Below are 24357 nucleotides of genomic sequence, written 5' to 3' on the forward strand. Positions count from 1 at the left end.
AGCCCAGCGACATAGCCATTACGCTAACTGCTGGTCCCAGCCCAATATGTTTTTCAAGCTGCCTCAGCTGGCACTTGAACCACACAGAAAGCTGTGTGGGATCCAGCCACTCCAACCATCACACTACCATCTTGCCAAATCAAGATTATTTTAAATGACCTAACATGATACTGAATTACTTATTAATTATTAACAAAAAGCTTTTTATAGTTATTTATGTTTTTAGTGATTAGTTTTGAAAAACAAAACACAAAGGTAACAAAGATTAAATATTCAATAAATGGAGTTGAGTCAACTGGGAGTTTTTTGACAGGGCAAGCAAGGGTGGGTAGGAAACAAGTAAAATTCTAAGTGGGGCCATGGTGTTTGAGGTGACCGGGTCCCACATGGCTGACTACACTGTATCAAGTCACTGACCCAGTGACTTGAAAAAATACGCAACGTGTTGGGGCCAGCAGGTGGCATGGTGGTTGAGGCACTGGACTCCCTTCTGGCTGTGTAGTTCAAGTCCCAGACCTGGCGGCTCTCTCTTGGCTTTTTCTGTCTCTCTCAGCTTTCTCTCTCTCTCTCTTTCATTCTCTCTGCTTTCTCTGTCTCTCCCAGCTTTCTCTCCTTCTTTGATCAGATTTAAAAAATAATTATAAATACAATTAAGCAAAAAAAAAAAATTTTTTTTTAAAGAGCAAGTTTGGGGCTGGCAGGTGGTGTCGTAGTTAAGGTGCTGGACTCCTACATGGTCGACCCTTGTTCAAGTCCCAGACCTGGAGGCTTGATTTCACTTTCCTTTTCTCTCTGTCTATATATAGTTAAATAACATAATAATAATAATAACAAAATAAAATAAATCTTTTTTTTTTTTTAAAGAGCAAGCTCATCAGACTTATTTTTTCAAAAGGAGGAAGGGCAGCAAATGGCCTAATGGTTATGTTGCTGGACTTGCACATAATCAACTGTGGTTTGAATCTTGGACCTGGCAGTTTAAAACGCACGCCAGGTGTGTGTGCGTGCATGCACAAAATCCCGAGAGGAGAATGGAGAAGGGATTGCGGTGTGGCCACCCCGCTAGGGGGTGATTTCTTGCTTTCTGTCTCTGTATGTCTCTCTCCAGCGAGTGCACGTACCCTATATGAAAAAAACTCTCTAAAATAGAAAAAGAAAGAAAAACACATAGAGTACATGTGCATGCATGCCCCAAATTCTGCATGGAGAAACAGGAAAGGAGACAAAAAAATTCTAAGTATATAATGTAAACTTAAAAAAAAGTGTTAATTTAATATTATTTAGTTATTGTTGTTATTTTTAATTTTGACCAGAGAGAGAGAAAGTGAGGAAGCAAGCTGCAAGGTCTGAGACTCAAACCATAGCTGGCTATGTGGGTGTCCAGCACCTTAACTACCACTCCACTTGCCAGCCCCTAAACTTTTTTTAAAAAGAATTATTTTATTTAATTTTATTTGCTATTATTATTTTTTAAAGAATTTAAAAGAATGGCAGAGGGTCAGAAATAAGGATAAAATACACACACACACACACACACACACACACACATATATATATATATGAAACTAGAAATGGAAAATTATTGATGATAACATATATGATTAAGCTACTATGCAGTTTATTCTGAATGGGAAATCACATTCTGTATGCTGTGATGATCAGGGAATGAATGTAAATTAATTTTTAAAAAATGTTTCAGAAGAAAATTACAGTGTACTTGTAACTAGATTCTAGCTTTGTCCATATTTTTAGTTTAAGGTATTTTGTGAATCAATACAATGTGGAGGGAAAAAAAGATTCACTACAAGAAAATAAAATCTCTGTTCTTTATGGGAAAAAAAGTTAGAGCAGCTTCAAGAGTACATCTAATAATTCTAATAATTTTACACTCACTGTCTTGTTTTCTTTTTTTTGGGAGAGATTTTTGCTACAGGGCACATTTACTCACTGGAGAGACAGAGAGAGAGAAAGTGAGAAATCATCCCCGGGGGGGATACCACATGTACTCCCTTCTCCTCCATTCTTTTCTAGGGATTTTGAGCATGTACACACATGTGCCTGGTGTGAGTTTCAAACTGCCAGGTCCAGGACTCAAACCACAGTCAGCCATGTAGGAGACCAGGATCTTAACCACTGCACTGCCTGCTGTGCCCCTATCTTGTGTTCTTTATATGTTCTTTTTGAGAGGGAGAGAAAGATGATAAGTAAAAACTAATGAAAAAAAAAGAATTATGTATTTGATTTTGTTATTATTTTTAAAACAATTATTTTACTTTATTTATCTACTTACTTATTTGGTTTGACCAGAGAAGTGGAAAGAGAGAGAGAGAGAAAGTGAGAAAGCAAGCCAACAGGTCTGGGACTCAAACCATGGTTGGCCATGTGGGAGTCCAGCACCCTTAACCACCATGCCACTTGTTGGCCCCTTGTTATTATTATTTTTAAAATTTGACCAGAGAAAGAGAAAGGGAAACTGAGATTGAAAAAGTCAGCTGCCAGATCCGGGACTTGAACTGCAGTTGGCCACGTGAGAGTCCAGAGTCCCATCCACCAGGCTACCTTTCAGCCCCTGAACATTTTTTTTTTAAAGCAGGTGCATTAACTAATCCCAGGATTTCGAATGAAATTTTAAGTTTTTCTTTTTTCTGAGAGATATTTTTGCTGTAGGGTGTGTGCACTTGCCAGTGCCACAGAAAACAACAAATTAGCCCCCTGGGGGGATGACCACTCTGTAGTCCCTTCTCCTCCATTCTCCCTTCAGGATCTTGGGCATGCATGCACTCGTGCCTGGAGTGGGGTTTAAGCCAGTGGGTCCAGAACTTGAACCATGGTAAACTAGTGTCAGTCCAGCAACATAACCATTACACTATCTGCTGGTCCCAGTGATTAATTTCTAAGTATAAAATAAGGAAATAGAGAGGAAATGAGTAAACACTATTATATAAATATTGAGAAATTTCTCCACCCAAAAAATATTTAAATAAAATTAAAAGGCAAATTATAAACTGGTAGTCATGTTGGAATCAATTTAAAGAAGGAATGAGAAAGGCCTAGTGGCTAATAATCACATGAAAATGTGAGACTTTATGGAAGTAGAATTTTAAGAGCTATGTATTGTATTTATGAGTAGTATTTTAAATAAATACAGGACTTAGGCCAGCAGATAGTGTGGTGGTTAAGGTACTGGACTCCCACATGGTCGACTGGGGTTTGAGTCCTGGACCTGGTGGGTTACTTACTCACTTTTCCTCTCTCTCTCTCTCTCTCTGGTGAGTGCATATGTCCTCTGGTAAATTAAGTAATAATAGTAATAAATTTAAATTCTTTAAAAAATAAATAAAATGCCAAGGATTATGAAATGATACTTATTTACATTTATTTTTTAGTGAGAGTTTTTAAAGGTTGGCTTTTTTTTTTTTTTTTTTTTGGTCTTCTAGTACTTCTCCAGGGAAGAGCTGTAAGAATTTGGTTGAAATAAATGGGCAGGCTAGTAAAAGATTTTCTATAGAAGTTCATCACCACTGTCTCCACATATAGATTGACTCAGGACTGATTCTTATGTAATTCTTTGCATTCAAATAATTTTCATTGCATTCATTCATTCAACAGAAAGTTCAGTTTATGTGTCACAAAATTGCTTGCCAGTAATATAATACTGAATAACATAAGATATAGCCCCGATCTACAAGGCGATTGTAATTTAGTTAGGAAGACAAATATGTAATTATTACTAGGTCTGGTATGTGTTAAAGTAGAGAGAATAAAATGATACAAAAACATATCAGGAATACATTAGAAGATGTCTGTGCTATAAGGGGACTTCAAAAAATTCATGGGAAAGTTGAATTAAAAGTACAGCTTTACTTGGCAATTACTCAAGTAGTGGGAGTAATGTAGGAAAAGGAGTTGATGTAGGAAAAGGAGTTAAGAGTGATTCCCAGTGGTGTCATTTACCTGGGGATTCTGGAGGAGAAGCGGATTGGTATCACTTAATCTTGTGTTAAAGGTTAAATGGCTAATTTTATATAGTAGCAAGTATTATTGCACGAGGGACTTTAGGACTCCTTAATCTGAAATCCATTGACTTTTTTTATGATTTTACAAACATTCTGGAAGAAGACTATAGCTTTTATCAGACTATCAAAGATATTCATGGTGCATGTGTATGCATGCACACACACACACACACACACACACACGCTAAAGTTTAGAAACCCTAGTTAAATGGAAAAATCATGAATATGGGTGTTTAACTTTGGGCCATAGAAAGTAAACATTTTTCTAATACATACTGATTTTGTTTTTTACAGAACTTCAAACATAAAACTAGACAAGATAATGAAAGAATTGGATGAAGAGGTACTTTTTCCTAATCAGAAATTTTCCTATATGAAAATGTGTCCACCTTCAGATTGTTTTATTTTTTTAAGAACATTGCACTTGAGCTGTATAGGTTGAAACACAAAACAGAGAATTAGGATGAAATCCTCACCTTGGAGCTACAGTTTCAAGGAGTCCAGATTAGTTTATGCTTAGTTTCCTTTGTGCAATTTTATTCTACAACCCTGTTGAAATTTTAGTGGATAAATTTCAGTTCAGTGGTTCTTAATGGTTGGAAAAAAAAAAAGAAATAAGAGATCAGAAATTGATCTGGAATAGCAGAAAATGACGAAGAAGGAAGGAAGGATACAATTTGAACATGTTGATATGTTTAAAATCTCATGTGATCAAAAGAGAAGTATACTGATTTTAGAATTAATCATGTTTCCTTGGTTACTACCAGAAATTTTTATTATCAAATATAAGCACTTGATGATTCAGATATTGGTTTATAAATATGTGATACACTTTTCTCTTAGTCATCTTGTAAATATACTGTGTGTCTGAAGAGTCCCTTGAAAAGAAATATATTCTAGTCTTCCTCCTACTGTATTACTTCCTTTGTTCCGTTTAATTTTTTTTAGATTTTTATGCTGTCTTAATTTTTCTGTTTCCTTAAGGAATAGTATCTGTCAGTAGTTTGTTTTCTTTCATTATAGCTTTGGATATATATGTAAGTCATTTGTAAAGATTTGGATAACATTTTATCATTGCTCAATATGCACTTAGTCTTAACACTGTATATTTAACATTGAGTGTTTAAGGAAGTTTTCTGCATATCCTCTACTTTTTATTTCATTTCTAAAATACATATAAAATTCAAGTATTTTAGATTTAAGTTATTCATCTTTCCAAATTTGAGACAGAGAAGGAGATCTTAATTTTAATATCAGGGGAAGTCTAGTGGTATACCAGAACTCCTACTTCTACTCAGAGATCAGAGGGATCTGCTTCTCTACTTCATATATCATCAGAGACTGAGTAAAAAACTTGGACTTCTAATTCCTCCTAGCAGAAGTGAAGTAGTACTGTCTTAGAGCCCCCAGAATAGTGACAGAGAAATCCTTCTAAAACAGAAGATTTGAAAAGATGCAAGGTATTGGGACCAGCAGTTAGCATAATGGCTATGCCGCTGGACTCCCATGTAGCCAACCACAGTTTGAGTCCCGCACCTGGTGGCTTAAACTCACGCCGGGCACGTGTGCATGCATGCCCAGATCCCGAAAGGAGAATGAAGGAGAAGAGATTGTGGAGTGGCCATCCCCCCTCGGGGGTGATTTCTCGCTTTCTGTCTCTCTGTCTCTCTCTGTCTGGTGAGCACATGTGCCCTATAGCAAAAAAACCTCTTAAAAAAAAAAAAAGATGCAAGGTATTGTAAGATCATACCTCAAATGTCTAGGTTTGAATAGAAAATTACTCCTCATAGTTAGAACTAGGAAAATCTTAACTAGAATGAAAAAGTTGATAAGTAGATGCTGGCATTAAGATGACATAAATATTACCTGGCAGGGATTTAAAAGAACCATCATAAGTATGTTTCATTGAACAATTACAAATATACTTGAAACAAGTGAAAATAGGGCTGGCAAGTGATGTGGTAGTTAAATGCACTGGATACCCACGTGGCCAACTGTGGTTCAAGTCCCGGACCTGGTGGCTGCTTTCTTACTTTCCTTTTCTCTTTCTCTCTCTCTCTCTCTGTCTGGTCAAATTACTAACAACAACAACAACAACAACAGTAACAATAGTAACAGTGACAACAAATGGAATTAAATAAATAATTCTTTTTAAAAAGTAAAAAACACAAAGTCTTGGCAAAGAAATAGAGGTCTTAAGAAAGACGTAGATAGGGGACCAGCAGGGGGCATGGTGCTGGACACTCCCACATGACCAACTGCTTGAACCTGGTGGCTTGCTTTCTAACTCTCTCTCTCTCTGTTTTCTCTCTCTGCTCACATTAAAATAAATGAATGAATAAAAATAAATAAATCTTTTTTTAAAATAGAAAACATAGATGATGTAAAATAGAACCAACCAAAAGTTACAATAACTGAAATAAAAATCTCAATGCGTAGTCTCAGCAGCAGAGGAAATGTAAAGAATCGAAGAAGTTTAAAATAGGATAATAGAATCTAGCCAGTCTGAACAGTGAGAAAATAGTCTGAAGAAAAATGATAGAACCTCGGGAACCTATAGAACTGTAACAGTAATGTACTAACATTAGTGTCATTGGAATTACTGAAGGAGAGAAGAAAGGGAGTGGAAAAAAATGATGGCGGAAAACTCTGCACATTTGGTCAAAGACATGAATTTTTAAACAAAAGAACCTATAAGGAGCTTAGTGAACTGGAAAAGAATGAACCCAAAGGTGCCCATATCAAGACCCAATACTCAGATTTCCAAAACTGATGACAAAGAAGAAATCTTAAATATAGCAAGAGATAGTTTTTAAGAATTATTTTTTATTTATTAACTTTGTTTGTTTGTTTGTTTGTTTATTTACTTTTAATTTGACCAGAGAAAGAGAGAGAGAGAGAAAGCAAGCTGCCAGGTCCAGAACTCGAACCATGGAGTCCAGTGCCCTTAACCACCACGCCACCTGCCAGCCCCAGCTAGAGATCTCTTAACTAGAGGATATCTATGACAGTAAATTTCTTCCCAGAAACTAAGGAGACCAGAAGGAAATAATAATATTTTTCTTTTTTTAACTGTTAGAGGATGTGTGTGCTTGCCAGAGAAAAACTAAGAGGAAGAGAAAGAAACAAAGCTCTTCGACCCCATGGAATGTGTTCACACTACAATCCCTTCTCCCATTTCTCCATTTTGTTGAGATTCTGGACATGCATGACAGGCACCCAGTTTGTTTTTCAAGCTGCCAGAGCCAGGATTCAAACTATGGGGGATCTGGGCCCCTTTAGCCATTAGGTATGTGGCTGGTCCAAAACAAAATATTTTTCAAGCACTTAAAAACAAAAACAAAACCAAAACACACCTATCAAGCCAAATTCTACGTACAATGAAAACATCCTTTCCAAATGAGAAGAAAAAAACAGAGAATATATCTCCAGCTCACCTTTCCTAAAAGAATTGCTAAAGAAAATTCTCTTAATGAAAATGAAGTGATGAAAGAAGGAATCTTTAATTATCAGGAAAAAAAAGAAAGAAAGAAAAATAGTAAAAGATGAATAAACAAGGCTGACTCCATGGTGCAGTGATAATGTGCTGCCCAGGAGAAGCTGGATCCCCCATGGCAACTGTGGTTCATGGCAACTGTGGTTTCGATTGCTGGCCCAGTTGGCCTGAAACACACTGGGCATGTACATGTGAACACCTAAGGTTATGTACATGTGAACTGGAGGAATGGGATTATGGTGACTGGACCTTGCAGAGGGTGCTTCTTTCTCTCTGTCTTACATGTACATGCTCTACCATGGATAATAATAATAAAAGATGAGTAAATAACAGGATGCATCTTGATTTTCTTCCTGTTTGACAATCAAAGCATAAATTGTCTAATATGGTTCTCCATGCATTTAGAAGAATTATTTCAAACAATTGTAAACAAGGGGGTGAGATAAAAAGAGAGGTAAGGTTTTTAGAATTGAACTGATGAGATGCCTACCCCAGTAGATTATGATAAGTTGTATATATATAAGTCTAAATGAAGTCTAAAAAATGTTCAAGTAAAGCAAAGAAAATGGAGAATCAACAGAGATCAGAAAACACAAATGGCAGATTTTTATTAAATGTCATTTAAATGGAGCACCAATTAAAAAGGTCAAGGGTAGATTTTATTTTTATTTTTATTTTTTTAATTTTATTTTTTTGGGGGGGAGAGGTTTTCGCTATAGGGCGCGTGCGCTCACCAGACAGACAGAGAGAGACATAGAGACAGAGAGCCAGAAATCACCCCCCAGGGGGGATGGGCACGCCACAATCCCTTCTCCTCCATTCTCCTCTCGGGATCTTGGGCATGCACACACGCGCGCCCGGCGTGAGTTCTAAGCCACCAGGTCTGGGACGCGATCTGCAGTTGACTACGTGGGAGTCCAGCGACATAGCCATTACACTAACTGCTGGTTCCCAAGGGTAGATTTTATTTTTAATTTCCCACTTATATGCTATTTATAAGAAAATCTTCAAATATAACAATGCAGATAAATAAAAAGGCTGGAAATAGATGTATCATACACGCTCTAATGTAAAGACAGTAGCATTGGCAGACTGGCTTCATAGTGCAGTGGTAATGTGCTACTCAAGAGAAGGCAGAGCCCTCATGTTGACTGTGGTTCACATTCCCAGCCAGGTCAGCTGGAAACACTAGGCATGCACACAAATACTCAACATCTAGTAGGTTGGAGGACTAGAGGAAGGAGATGATGGTGTGGTGGATGCCCCCTCTCTTTTTTCTTTTTTTGTCTTTCTGTCTCTCTTGTGCATGTATACATGTTCTATAATGAATAGTGGAAAAAGCAGCAGTGGCAATATTAATACCAATACAGTAGACTTCAGAGCAAAAAACATTATGAGGCACAGACAGTGACTCTGCATAATAACAAAAGGGTCAGTCCACCAAGAAGATATAGCAATTCTAGAGAGGTGTACACTAAACAACAGAGGTATAAAATACATGAAGCAAAAGCCTGATAAAACTGAAAGTTCCAGAACGAGAATCAGCAAACATGAGAGATTATCACCATGCTATTAAGTAACAAGATCTGTTCAACATTTACTAACCCTTCACCACCAATAGAAAACTCATTCTTCTCAAGCACTTAAGGAACACATACCAAGATAGCTATAAAGCAAACAGTTTAAAGAATTGAAATCATATGGAGTAGTTTTTGACAAATGATGTAATCAAGCTAAAATGGATAACAGAAAGATAACAGAAAAATCAAATCTGTGAACACATGGAAAGCAGACAGCACACTTCTAAATAGTATGTCAAAGAGGGAGTCTTAGGGGAATGAAAAATACATTGGAGTGTTCATTATGTCTCATAAAGCCATTTTAAAAAAGTATAGCTCTTTAAAAAACATTTGAGCAATAGTGTGAAAATACGACATCAAAATTTGAGAGGGCCAACCATAGTGGTGTAGCAGTAGCAGCACACCACTTAGCAATGCTGGACCCACGGGGAAGTCAGGGTTCAGCTTGTTGGTTTACCTGGGGAGGATTATAGCAAGACCTGGCGAGGAATCCTCTTTTTTTTTTTTCTCCCTGTCTCTGTGTCATGGAAGGAAGAAATGAACTTAAAAAAAAAAAAGTGTGAGATGACTCAGGCCTGGTGGCACAGCAACACTGATAGAACACTGTGTTCTACAGACAGGAACCACATGGGAAAGAAAAGAGTAGGTTGGATCCATTCCCAGTAAAAGGCCAGACAGGTGTTGTGCACCTGTGATCCCAGTCAGTGCAAGGCTGAGGCAGGAGCGTCATCGCAAGACCTTTCAAAAATAAACCAGATTTTTAAAAAATTGGTGTAGTAGTGTATCTGAAGTCCAAGCTGGGAGGTGGATGACCATAGACTGACAAAAAAAAAAAAAAGTGTAGCTATTATTGTGCTGAAAGAGAAATTTATAGCACTAGATGATTACATCAGAAAAGAGGAAATGTGGGCTGGCAGGTGGTGTGTTCATTAAGGGCACTGAACTCCCACGTGGCCAATTACAGTTCAAGTCTCAGACCTGGCAGCGCTTTCTCACTTCTCTCTCCCTCTCTCTCGTTCTCTCTCTGTCCCTTTCTGGTCAAATTAAAATTAATAAAGTTAAATAAAATAATTCTTAAAGGAAAGAGGAAATGTCTTAAATTACTAATGTAAATGCATACTCAAGAAACCAGAAAAAGGCAAATGCAAAGCAAGCAGAAAGAAGCAAAAGGAAAGGTTAAGAACAGAGATGAGTGAAGTTGTAAACAGAAGATTAGAAGACAAATGAGCACTGGGTCCACCTGCCCACAGCAGGCAGTCACCGCCTGTGTAAGCCATGCAGCCCACAAGGGTCCACACCTGCAAGATGATTGGCTAGGAGATGCTCTGGAGCCTCATCTGAAAGCAGCATGTCTGCAGGCCCAAACCAGCCTATATGGGGATTAGAATGGAGGCCAAAGCTAAGGAGAGCTGGGATGCAATGATAGAGGCTTCTGGGGCAGGTGCCTGGGAGTAAAGGAAGCCAGTGGTCCTGCCTGACCAAATGGATACAGGAGTGTGATGCTTACTTGGCCAGCCCCAATAAAAAGGATCAGACTTGGCAGGACAAGCCCAGCGTGCAGCCCTGTTTGTCCACAGCCTATAGTGTGCTGGTGGGCTTTGGTTGGTGAGAGTTTGAAGAAGCAACTTAGAGGAGAGTTCTGGAAACCATATTTTTTAAAGTTCATGGCACTTGTTGCAGAAGAAAACATTACACTGCTTATATGTCTCCAAACACATGGGCCCAAATGTGTAACATTAGCAATTTACAGGTTGTCGTTCTGGGACAAGATCCATGTGACAAACCCAATCAAGCTCAAGGGCTCAGCTTTCCTATCTTTCTTAGTATGGAAAACATGTACAAAGAGCTGTCTACAGACATGTTTTTTTCAATCCTGGCCATGGAGATTCGTCTGGGTAGGCCAAATAAATCATTCTACTCTGTGTTGTCCTCACCGTTGGGCACATCAAGCCAATTTTCAAAAGAAGAGAGATTTGGAGCAGTTTACCAGTGTATTTGTGTCTTAGCCAAACCAGAACTCCAATTTTCAAAAGAAGAGAGACTTGGAGCAGTTTACCAGTGTATTTGTGTCTTAGCCAAACCAGAACTCCAGTGCCTTGTTTTATTGTTCAGGGACTCAGGCTCAGAAGGCCAGTGCCATCCATAGGATGTGGTACTATGTGCTATAGACTACTCATCCCTCCCCATTGTGGTATATAGAAGATTCTTCAAATGTAGACAGTTTTCTTCTTTTTTTTTTTTTAAAGAGAGATTTTTGCTATAGGATGCATATACTCTCTAGCAAGACAGAAAGCAAAAAATCATCCTGGATGATGGCTATGCAGGATTTAAGGCATGCACATATGTACTCCTAACTTGAGATTTAAGCTGTTAGGTCCAGGACTCGAACAACTGTTGACTGTGTGAGAGTCTAGCAACATAACCATTATGCCATCTGCTGGTCCCACATATGTAGACGTTTTTCTAAAACCAGTGAGCCCCTGCAGAAGTCTGGCAAGAAGCTCATCACCTGGAAGAAGCTGTGATCCCGACCTGTGCCTGTGGTGGTTTTTGAGAAGCTGTTGAAGTGTTTGTTATTGATGAAGTAGAATTGAAAATTTCCCTATTATTTTCTTTTAAACATTATCTATTTATTTGTTGATTTTCAAGCCACTGGGTCCAGGATTCAGATCGCAGTCAGTCATGTGGGAATCCAGCGCCTTGACCACCACATCACCTGCTGACCCCCACCTTATTAAGTACTCTGTATAAGGGGAAAATTTTCCTGGAAAGTAGTCGGCAACCAGGATGTCCAGGAGTGGCAGATTATCTAGCTGAAAACAGCCCAGACTACCTTTTAATTGAAAGTCTCTCTCAAGATGACTTTGGCCTAAAATATGCAAACTTCTGAGAACAGATAAAGTCAAATACTCACTTGGCTGTTTTTACATCCCCTACTTTTATGGTTAAAGGAGGGGGATATATTCGTTTTAGCTGTCGTCTAATGACTGCTACTGCTTGTTTTTAAGAGTTAGAATACACTTTCGTTTATTGGTTGTTGAGTGGTTTTTATCTTTTTTAAGAATTATTTAACTTATTTTTTTTTAGCTTGACCAGAGAGAGAGATAAAGTGAGAAAACAAACCCACCAGGTCCAGCACCGTAATCACCACGCCCCCTGGCTGGCCCCTGTTGGGTGTCTTGCATAAAGAGGTTTCCCTCCGTCCTACCCATTAGTATTTCAAGTACATTGACCTTTCGATGTTTCAAAGAGCGAAAAGCTTATTTAAGTTTCTTAAGGTTCTTGTTCATCCTATTAGTCTTTGGGTTTCTCTTAGAATAAGCAGGAGAAGTTGAATAAGGAAGGGGCAAAAGGATATTTTTTTTTTCAAAGGAAGAGGAGAAAGGATTTTTTTTAAAGGGGGTAGGTGAATTTTCTCCTAAGGTTATCATGAAGTTGGGGTATTTAAGGTAGCAGAGACTGCCAGATGCTTTTTTTTTGAAGGGGGGTGGGGGGGTTCTGTTTTGTTTTTAGGTTGTTGTTTTTTGTTTTTTGTTTTTTGTTTTTTTTTTGGTCAAAGGGCATGTGTAAGTGCTGGAGAGAAACTATTCCCAGAGGGATGGCCAGTGAGCAATCCCTTCTCAGGATTTGGGGCACACAGGCACACATATCTGGCATGATTTTCAAGCTGTTGGGTCTGGTACTCGAATCAGGATTGGCCATGTGCTAATCCAGTGCCTTAATCATCACCAGGTGGCGCACTTAATGCTTTTTATAAGTTCTTTTTTAAAAAGACAATCTTAGGACCAGCAGTTAGCGTAATGGCTATGTCACTGAACTCCTGTGTAACTGACTGTGGTTCGAGTTCCAGACCCGGTGCCTTAAACTCACACCAGGCATGTGTGCGTGTGTGTCCAAGATCCTAAGAGGAAAATGGAGGAAAAGGGATTATGGTGTGGCCATCACCCCTGAGGGGCGATTTCTCACTTTCTGTCTCTCTGTCTCTCTCTGTCTTTCTGGCAAGCGCGCACACCCTACGGCAAAAACCTCTCCAAAAAAAAAAAAACAAGACCATCTTTATTAGGTCTGCACCTCTATCCTTAGTCTTGTTAGAGATGTAGTTTTGCTATTAGAAGGACCAAAGAGTTAACCCTGCATGAGTCTGGTAATGAAAGATGGTTGAAGCTTTAAAAGGAAGAAAAGAGAAAAATAAAAGAGAAATTCAGTGAAACAAAAAGCTTAACTGTTAGGAAAGATCAACAAAATTGACAAACCTGTAGCAAGACTAACCAGGGAAAAAGGATACAAATTAACGGAATCAGAAATGAAACAGGGCAACATCACTATAACTCTATAGATATCAAATGATCATGAGAGAATAAGAATACTGTGAACAATTCTAAACACAAGTAATCAGAGTAGTAGATCACTGTATCATTTATACAGTTTATGTTTTACAGTGAAGGATTTATTGGTCTTTAGGACTAAAATGTGTAAGTGAGCAAATAAAAAAATAGTATACTCAAGAACCATAAACTACCACAACTCCAAAAAAATGTGAAATAGATCACTTTATAGCCCTATGTTAAGGCATGTGAGTCTTTTATTATTCATGTTTTCTAAAACTTCAGAAATGTAATCTCCACAACCAGATAGTTTCATTAAAAAATTCTTTAAAAAAAAATTAAAACCAGAATCTATACTGTTTCAGAAAACAAAACTTTCCCATTTCATTTTATCAGACTAGACTAGTATTACCCTGATACCAAAATCAAAGACTATAGTACAAAGAAAACTAAAGAGCAATAATGCCCCTCAGAACATAAACAAAATCTTTAACCAAATATAAACAGAATAGAATTTAGCAAAATTGGGGCTGGCAGGTGGCATGTTGGATAAGGGCTCTGGACTCCCACATGGCTAACCACGGTTCGAGTCTCGGACCTGGTGGCTTGCTTTCTCACTTTCCCTCCCGCCCTCCGTGTCTCTCTCTCTCTCTCTCTGTGTGTGTGTGTATGTCTTTCTGGTCAAATTTAAAAATAAAATGAATGAATAAATAAAATTAATTATTTAAAAGGAAAGAATTTAGCAAAATATAAAACAATACTATACCTAACTATGGTTTATTCTAGAGAGAAAAGGCTAATTTAACCCTTAAAAACCAGACAGTGTCATTCACCATATTCATAGGCAAAGGAGAAGAAACAAGAGATCATATCAATTGATGCAGAAGAGCACTGGGCAATCACTCATTCATGGTAGAACTCTTAGAAAGATCGACTTAGCAAAGAACGTATTTACAAAATCTACAACTCATACTAAATAGTGAGAGAGTGAATACTTTCCCCTTAAAAATCTAGTACAAATAAAGGTTATCCAGTCTTACCACTGTTATTCAGCCAGTTCTAGAAGTTGTAGCCAGAACAATAGGCGAGAAAAGGAAACAAAAAGCACACAGGTCAGAAGAGAAGAAATAACTATCTAGATGTTTTGTCCAAATGATAGAGTTCATGCAGAAAAGTCATTTAAGTACAGTAATCAAAACTGCATGATACTAAGGATGGCGTAAATAATAGATCAGTGAGAATAGAAAAGACAGAAGTAGTTTTATATGACAAGGATTTTTGACAAAGGTTTAACAGTAATACATTGAAAGAAGGACAGTCATGTCAACATAGTGCTGGAGCGATTATTGGATAGCCATAGTCCAGAGTATGAATCTGAGTGTAATTCTGACATTATACAAAAATTCACTTAAAATGGTTCATAGATTTAAATGATTTAAATGTTAATATAGAACTTTACGGAAAAAAAATAGAGGAAAAATCCTTGAGACCTACAATTTGGCAAGGAATTCTTAGACTTAGCACCACAAACAAGATTATATAAGGAATGTCGAATAAGGTGGACTTAATTTGCTCTATGAAGACCCCAATGAGGGGCAGAAATGGCAAGCTATAGGCTGAGGGAAAATATTTACAAACTATGTATCTCACAAAGCACTTTTATCTAGAATATTTAAGGAATTCTCAACAATAAACAAATAAGTTTCAAAACTGGTAAAAGACATGGTCACCAGAGAGGTCATATGTATGATAAACACATGAAAATATGTTCACATCAAGAGTCACTTGGGAAATTCAGATTAAAACTACTATGAGACATTATTCTATATCAATTAGAACAAGTAAAATGTAAATTGTGTCAGTACCCAAACTGGCAAGCATGTGGAGAAACTAGGTCACTTGTACATTGTGGGTTTGTTTTTGTTTTTTGAATAAAGTACCCCATCAACTAAATGACAAGGAGTATTATTTGCAGTGGTAACTTTTGTCATTATGATTTCAGGGAAATCAGAGAAGAAATCTAGAATCTGCAGTGTCTCAAATTGAGAAGGAGAAAATGTTGCTACAGCATAGAATTAATGAGTACCAAAGAAAGGCTGAACAGGAAAATGAGAAGAGGAGAAATGTAGAAAACGAAGGTAAATTGTCAATTCTTTTGAAAATGTTGGAATTTCTAATGTTATCCTGAGGTCTTTATCATGAGGTTGTCTTAAATTTGGTGTCCGTGATTTATTTATGACGTCACACTCTTAAGACATCACTAGAGCTACATAACCCAGATCCCAAGTTAAATTTATAACATATTAAAGTTGTAATAAGTAGTGTTTAACTATAATAGTGATTATTATCATTGTGTGTATATTGGATTCTCCTGGGAAGCTTTAAAGGTTGTTGATGCCTAGAGACCAGAATGACACAAAGGTACAATGCTACACCCTAGGAGGCAATTTCGCATGGAAGGGTTCTGGTTCAAACTAGAGACCTCCCGGAGTATGAGTGTGCTTACCCATGATCCAGAGTGACAAGGGTTGTGGGTGGATCACCTAATCAAAACCCTTTTGGGGCATTGTCTCTCCCACTTTTGCTTGTTTTTTTCTCTAAAGAGATAAATACTTAAAGAAAAACACTAATACCTGAACCCAAGAGATTCTAATTTAATTGGTCTAAATGTGTGGCCTGGCAATCACTAATTTTTGCAAGCCCCATAAGGTGCTTAAAGCAACAGCCAGGTTGGGAGTTGCTAAGCTAGAATTTCATGTGTTTTAATGCCAGTTTCCCAAATACATTGAAAATTACTATCTATGCCCTTCATTCCTATAATTTCACTTTTAGGAGTTTATTTTGCATATATACTTGTGTACATGCAAACTGATACATACAGAAGGCAGCTGTCTATTACCATTGTTTAAAATTAACAGTGTAAGTATAATCAGCCATTTAATAAATTTTGGTACTTTCTCTGTCAGGCAATGCTGGCCTATAACAAAAGTAACAGTTTTTTATTTTTTTGGAGAGATTTTTGCTAAAGGGCACCTGTGCTCACCAGAAAGACAAGAGAGACAAAGTGAGAAATCACTCCCCAGGAGGATGGCACGCCACAATCCTTTCTCCTTTATTCTCCTCTCAGGATTTTGGCTCCCCACCCCCCACCCCCAACCTCCCTGCCAGGATGGCTATGCCACAGTCCCTTCTCCTTTATTCTCCTTTTCGGACTTTGGGCATGGACACCCACACTCCTGTAGTGAGTTTTAAGCCAATGGGTCCAGGACTTGAACCACAGCACAGTCAATTATGTGGGAGTCCAGCAGCATAATCATTATGCCATCTGCTGGTCCCAATAAAACATTTTCATATATATTGCTTATAAGCTGTATCTCTAAGATGTATCTTTTTGGTATTTTTTTGAGAGGTTTTTGCTATAGGGCGCATGCGCTCGCCAGACAGAGAAAGACATAGAGACAGAAAGCGAGAAATCACCCCCCAGAGGGGATGGTCACGCCGCAATCCCTTCTCCTCCATTCTACTCTCGGGATCTTGGGCACGCACGCACACGTGCCCGGCGTGAGTTTTAAGCCACCGGGTCCGGGACGCAAACTGCGGTCGACTACGTGGGAGTCCAGCAACATAGCCATTACGCTAACTGCTGGTTCCCTCTAAGATGTATCTTTAAGGCCAGCCTCAACGTGGTGGCTAAGGCAGTTGGATCCCACATGGCTGTGTGATTTGGGTCTTGGGCTGGTGGCTTAAGAAACACGCCAGGTGCATGTGTTTGCATGCTCAAAATCCCAAAAGGAGGGAGAAATGGATGAGAAGGGATGGCAGTGTCACCATGTCCCATGGAGGATGTTTTTCACTATCCCCCCTCTTTTTTTCTTAAGAGAGATTTTTACTTTAGAGTACATTTGCTCCCCAGAGACATAGAGAAAGAGAAATGACCCCCTAGGGGGATGGCCACACCGCAACGCCTTTTCCTCCATTCTCCTTTCAGGAATTTGGGCAAACCCACACTTGCCTTTGGCATGACTTTCAAGCCACCGGGTTTGGGACTCAAACTACGTGATCTATGTGGGAGTCCAGCACTTTAACCACTAAACTATCTGCTGCCCCTGCCTCCCACAAGTATGTAAGCCCTCTGACAAATTTAAAAAAAAAAAAAAAGCAAGAGAAATGAATGTATCTTTAAGTGACAGAAACAAACTACAGATTGTATTTGGAACATGAGTACTTTGGTATGAGGGGCATGGAGAAGGGGATAGCCAGTGGTGTAGTGGTTCAGGCCACTGAACCCAACATGGCTGACTGTGCCATTCAAGTCCCAGGCCCTGCAGCTTGAAAACATGCCAGGTTGGTGTGTGTGTGTGTGTGTGTGTGCGTGCATGTGTGCATGCACCCAAAGTCCCACAAGGAGAATAGAGGAAAAGAGATTTTGGCTCGGCCATCCCCCACCCCGGTGGGGAATACTTTCTCATTTTTCCTGCCTTCACCTCTCTCTCTGTCTCTGGCAAGCACATGTACTCATAGCAGAATTACAAAAGAAAAAGGATACTTTGCATATGTATGTATTCAATGATTATATGTATATATCTAGGTAAGCAGGTGAAAAGGTGTGTGTATGTGTGAATATATACATATATATGTAATATGTATATATAGGTATCTTTTTTAATATATGTTTTTATATATTAGACTTTTTTCTTTTTCTTTTTTTTTTTTTTTTTTTGCCATAGGGCTTATATACTTGCTAGATAGAGACAGAGAGACAAGAAAGAGAGAAAATGAGAAGTAACCTCTTTGGGGGGATGACCATGCTAGAATTCTTTCTTCTCCATTCACCTCTTGGGATTTGGAGCATGCACAGACACACACCCAGCATGATTTTCAAGCTGCCAAGTCCACGACTTGAACCATGGTCAGCCATTTGGGAGTCCAGCACCTTACCCACTATGCCATGTGCTGGCCCCAGTATATAGACTATCTTAAGGATATGCAAGAGCTAGTAACAGCTGTTGCTAGGAAGGAGACATAGGGACCAGCAGACCATGAAGAGGGAAGAACTATCACTCTATACTGTCTACTGTTTGGTACCTTTTGAATTTTGTACCATTTTTAAAATATTGGACTATTCAAGTGATTGTACTATTTAAAAATAAATAATACTAAAACTGGCTTATAACATTACACTTATAGGTTGATTAGGGAAGTAAACAACTCTGTTTTTTTTTCTATAATATAAAATGCTCTATTTTTTGATGAATTTAAAATGTAATACAGTTCATGCAACCCCACATGCAACTTTTTTATGACTTAATGTAATAAAATTTCATTTAAACAAAACATGCTAATACATTTTAAGACATCTATAAGAAATATAAATTTTGGGACCAGCCTTTAGTGTAATGGCTATGTCGCTGGACTCCCATGTAGTCGACTGTGGTTCACGTCCCAGACCCGGTGGCTTAAAACTCATGCCGGGCGCATGTGTGTGCGTGCCCAAGATCTTGAGAGGAGAGTGGAGGAGAAGGGATTGCAGCATGGCCATCCCCCCGGAGGGTGATTTCTCGCTTTCTATCTCTCTGTCTCTCTGTCTATCTGGCAAGCGCACGCACCCTATAGCAAAAAAACAAAACAAAACAAAAACCTCTGCAAAAAAAAAAAAAAGAAATATAAATTTTAAAGTATACATTAAATCGTAGAAAAATAAAAAGAAATTTTAATGATCCTATAATCAAATAGTTTCTGGTACTCTTACCAGCTGGCCTTTTGCTGCCCCTGCTATCCTAACTACTGGTTTTACTCTTGGCATCCGATACCACCTACATCATGGAGGGGTCCCTAGTGTTCTGGGTACAGGGTCAGCAGCCTTCAAGTTTTGTTGGATGCCACATGGCTCTGACTGAGCCCTAACCCGGGACTCGACTATCAAAGAAACCCACACTACGTTCCCTGCTTTCACTTGAGACCTTACCCAGGTTGGGCAAAAGTTTTATTTATTTATTTATTATTTATTTATTTATTTAGAGAAGTTTTTGCTGTAGGGCGCATGCGCTTGCCAGAAAGACAGAGAGACAGAAAGCAAGAAATCAGCCCCCAGGGAGGATGGCCATGCTGCAGTCCCTTCTCCACTCTCTTCTTGGGATCTTGGGCATGCAAGCAGACGTGCCGGGCATGAGTTTAAGCCACTGGGTCTGGAACTCAAACCGTGGTCAACTACATGGGAGTCCAGCAACATAGCCATTACGCTAACTGCTGGTTCCCCACACATCATGTTTTAAACACCAACATATAGCTCTGATGGCTGCCGCCAGATGGAAAGGGCAAAATGTCAGTTTTTAAAAGGGAGTTTTATGTTTCCTCTTAAAAAAAAAAAAAAAAAAAAGAAAAAAACTGTAATTTTTACATATTATCCTTTTATTTTCTAGTTTCTACATTAAAAGATCAGTTGGAAGACTTAAAGAAAGTAAGTCAAAATTCACAACTTGCCAATGAGAAGCTGGCCCAATTACAAAAGCAGGTAAATTTTTCAAATGAGATTCCTTTTCTAAAAACATAGTTAATTAAATAAGTTTGGTTATATTTTGGTCAAAAACCTATTTTCTTTCTCTTTTTTAAATAGCTAGAAGAAGCCAATGACTTACTTAGGACAGAATCAGACACAGCTGTAAGACTAAGGAAAAGTCACACAGAGATGAGTAAGTCAATTAGTCAGCTTGAGTCCCTGAACAGGGAATTACAGGAGAGAAATAGAATTTTGGAAAATTCTAAGTCACAAACGGACAAGGAGTATTACCAGCTGCAAACTGCATTAGAAGCTGAACGAAGAGACAGAGGCCACGATTCTGAGATGATTGGAGACCTTCAAGGTAATACTGTTTTTTATTGTGGTAAAGTATATATAACATAAAATTTACATTTTTAACCATTTTTAAGTGTGCAGTTTGGTGGTATTAAATATATTAACATTGTTGTGCAACATTACTGTCCATCTCCAGAACTTTTTCATCATTCCAAATAGAAACTCTGTGTCAATTAGATACTGACTCTCCATTCTCCCTCCCCCTGCTAACCTCAGGTAACCTTACCATTCTACTTTCTGTGTCCATGAACCTAGCTACATATTGGTTCCTTTTTTTTTTTTTTAAGAATTATTTAACTTTTATTAACTTATTTATTTATTTTAATTTGACCAAAGAGGGGAGAGAGTGAGAGAGGAGAAAGTGAGAAAGTAAGTAAGAGAGAGAGAGAGAAAATGAGAAAGCAAGCCACCATATCTGGACTTGAATCATGGTCGGCCTTGTTGGAGTCCAGTGTCCTTAACCACCACAGCAGTTGCTGGCCCCTGGTTCCTCATATTAATGGAGTTGTATAATGTTTGTCTTTTTGTATTTGATTTATTTCCCTTTGCATAATGTCTCCATAATGTGTACGTGTTGTAGCATGTATCAGAATTTCTTTCCTTTTTAAGGCTTAACAGTACTACTTCATTATATGAGTATACCATATTTTATTCATTCTTCTGTCAATGAAAGATAATATTTATTTTTTATGAGTCATGGTAAAAACCACATAGCCATCATCTTAACCATTTTTGAATGTATGGTAATATAGTTTTGATCATATTGGTGTCTTAAATTATTTTTGTAAAACCAGAAATGGTTAGTGTTCCTGAAATTTCAAGATACTGCCTATATTTGTATCACATTGTAATTCCTTCATTCTCACAGGCAATCCTGTGATGAGGTGGGTAATATGGATATTTCTTAATTTTATAGCCAAATTAACTGAAAATTTATTTTAAAAACTTGCCTAATTCATAAAATTCTTAGAGTGAAACAAATCCAAGAAAAAAAAAAAAAGAGTGTCATAACTATTAAAAACTGAAAATTCCTTGTACGTTGTTGATAGAAATACAAAAATCAGTTGCGTAATAGAATTTCATAAATAAGAATTAGTTACTTTAGAAAGTTAGGACTAGATAGGACCAGCAGATGACAAAATAGTTACGTTGCTGGATTCACACGTAGTCTACTGCAGTTCGAGTGCCAGACCCAAAGGCTTAAAATCATGCAGTCATGTGTGTGTGCATGCCCAAAATCCCAAGAGGAGAATGGAGAAGAAGAGATTGTGATGTGGCTACCCCCCTCCACATGCTCCCCCTCCCCCAGATAATTTCTCACTTTCTGTCTCTCTGGCAACCCCCTCCACACGCTCCCCCTCCCCCAGATAATTTCTCGCTTTCTGTCTCTCTGGCAAGCGCACGCGCTCTATAGCAAAAATCTCTATTTTGAAAAAAGAAAGAACCACAGAGATGAACAGTCTTCATGAGTCTAAAAGGCAGAAGACTAAGTATAATTAAGAGTAAATAAATGAACAATTTTTAAATTATAATAAAATTCAATTTTCAGAAAGATGCCTGGCTTTTCCTACTTCTAACATATTTTTCTGTTCCTATCAACAGCAGCTTCCACAATACCTATCTAGTAAAAACAGATATGCATGGAAGTTTCCAGATCTCTGAGGAAAAATTTGGGATTGGGATGATTCATTTTAACCTTTGTCACTGATGGGAACATAGTTTGGGGTCTCATGGGGCTTGATGATTAGCTATAATTGTGAGGAAAGAGGTCAGAGTCAATTTTAGTGACTGTGGAAACGGAAATTAGGATTTCCCATTGGTTCTTAGCTGAAGAGTGTTGTGCAATCTTATCTCTCAGGGACCAGGCTTAAAATAGATCTGAGTATAACCATGAAAGTGACCTCTTTATATGGATTGGGAAAGCCTCATATGTGACTTCCTTAAATTGTTTTTCTAGGCCCTTTTATACAGCTTATTAACTATGTGAAAGTCTCTTCACCTCTAGTCTTTATTTGTAAACCAAGGAGAATAGAAAACAATAAATTGCCTCTATAAATCCTTCCGTTCTGAAATTCCTATCACCTTGTAATGGTCTGTGTTTGACTAAGTTTTGAACTGGAGCTTGCAAGACAAAAGCCAGCTTACAAACAGTTGTTTTAAATTTGCCAAGGGGCATATGCACTTACCAGAGAGAGACAAAAAGGAGGGGGGAAGAGGGAGAAAGCCCTCCAAGTTGATATGGTTGTGTTGCAATCCCTTCTTTTTCATGTCTCCATCCTATCAGGATATGGAGCATGTGCGCAAATGTACATCCACACACCCACACCCTCACACACACACACCTTTCAATCCTCAGGGTCTGTGATTCAAACTACAGTTGGCCATTTGAGATCTGGCTCCTTTAACCAGGATGGATCCTGCTCCTTTACACACTAGTCTGGGGGTTGGCCCTTTTGGATTTTTGTTAATTTTTTTTTTTCCCCTGGCTTAGTTTGTAATGCAATTTTGGCTTGTTTTTAAGTATTACATAAATATTTGAAAATTATTAGCTTTTGTATTTAACATCTCAATTTTCTAATCTCATTCATCAGTTTTCTTTTTTAAAAATTATTTATTTTATTTATTTTTTAAAATCTGCTATAGTACATGTGTACTCACCAGAGAGAGAGAGAGAAAGAGAGAGAGAAAGCAAGAAAGCAACCTGCTAGGTCTGGGACTCAAACCATGGTTAGCAAAGTGGGAATCCAGTGCCTTAACCACCGTGCCACCTGCTGGTCCCTAATTTATCAATTTTCTAAGAATGTATTTATTCTTTGTTTCATTAATCTGCCAAATTTTGAAACTTATGTTTTAAGGGTTCCCACTGATTGTGGCCTTTTTTTTTTAATAGCCCTTTTTGTATTTCTAACAGTTTTTGCTTCTCTGTATCTTTTAAACTGAGATAAAATTCATATAACAAAAAACTAACCATTTCAAAGTATACTATTCAAGTGCCAGTGTGTGCTGTTGTGGTTCAGGCGGCTGAGTGATTTGAGTCCTGGACCTGTTGGCTTGAGGAACATGTGAGACATACAGGCATGCATGCCTCAAATCTCGAGAGTAGAATGGAGAAAGGATTGTGAAGTGGCCATCCACAGTGCTTTCTCTCTCTCTCACCCTGTCTTTCTCTGTCTCCAGTGAGTGCACATGCCCTATAGTAGATTTTTTAAAAGTATGCTATTCTATAATCTTTAGTATATTAAAAATGTTGTACTACCTTCTCTACAAGATCCAAAACATTTTCCAAAGAAAACCCTATACCTGTTAAACTGTTTTTTCCTGTTTGCTTCTTCACCCTAGCTTCTTGCAACCACCAAATTTCTTTCTGTCTCCAAATTTAACTGTTCTGGATATTTTATATAAATGGCATCATATATCATGTGACCTTCATCTTTTTCTTCTTTTAACCACTTATAAAGTAAGGAATATATTACTCACTAGATGTTAACCAATTAACAGTAACATTTTTATTACTGTATATTGTGTATGCTACCAACAAAATACTGATGAAATTCTTTCTGTGCAGGAAATTTAATACATTTTTCAAAAATCTTAACAAAAAGACTTCTTTTATTAATGATGGATTTAAACTTTTCTCATTTGGTAGCTCTGATTACATCTTTTTACAAGAGGAGGTAAAGCATCTCAAACATAATCTGGAAAGAGAAAAAAAAAGAGTGGAAGGAGAAAGAAAAGAGGCTCAAGACATGCTTAATCACTCAGAGAAGGTAAATGACCTAATGTGTACCAATCACAAGAAAATTACTACTTATCAAAGATTATAAGATAGTTTTATAAAATTTTTTTAAAGCATATGTAGTTACATTTCTAAAGTTGGTCATGTGAAGGTGTATGTGTATTTTATTTTTTCAATTTTATTTATTTATTTATTTATTTTTTCCTGGACAGTGTTAGACGTTTGAAGTTAACAGATCATTAGAAATTGCTTTGGTTTAGGGACCAGCAGTTAGCGTAATGGCTATGTTACTGGACTCCCACGTAGTCAACCGCGGTTCGCGTCCCGGACCCGGTGGCTTAAAACTCCCGC

General features: G+C 37.9%; 1 protein-coding gene across 1 annotated transcript in view; it reads left to right on the forward strand.

The window, feature by feature from the left end:
* Positions 1 to 24357, forward strand: part of ROCK1 (Rho associated coiled-coil containing protein kinase 1) — a 175404-nt gene that overhangs the window by 101441 nt on the left and 49606 nt on the right. Inside the window, 6 exon segments of the mRNA XM_014588990.2 lie at positions 4311 to 4359; positions 15420 to 15555; positions 19837 to 19928; positions 20031 to 20277; positions 23917 to 23930; positions 23933 to 24037. Coding sequence (XP_014444476.1) covers positions 4311 to 4359; positions 15420 to 15555; positions 19837 to 19928; positions 20031 to 20277; positions 23917 to 23930; positions 23933 to 24037 — 643 coding nt within the window.

Source organism: Tupaia chinensis, unplaced genomic scaffold, assembly GCF_000334495.1.
Source record: "Tupaia chinensis unplaced genomic scaffold, TupChi_1.0 Scaffold000320_2, whole genome shotgun sequence".
Taxonomy (NCBI): domain Eukaryota; kingdom Metazoa; phylum Chordata; class Mammalia; order Scandentia; family Tupaiidae; genus Tupaia; species Tupaia belangeri.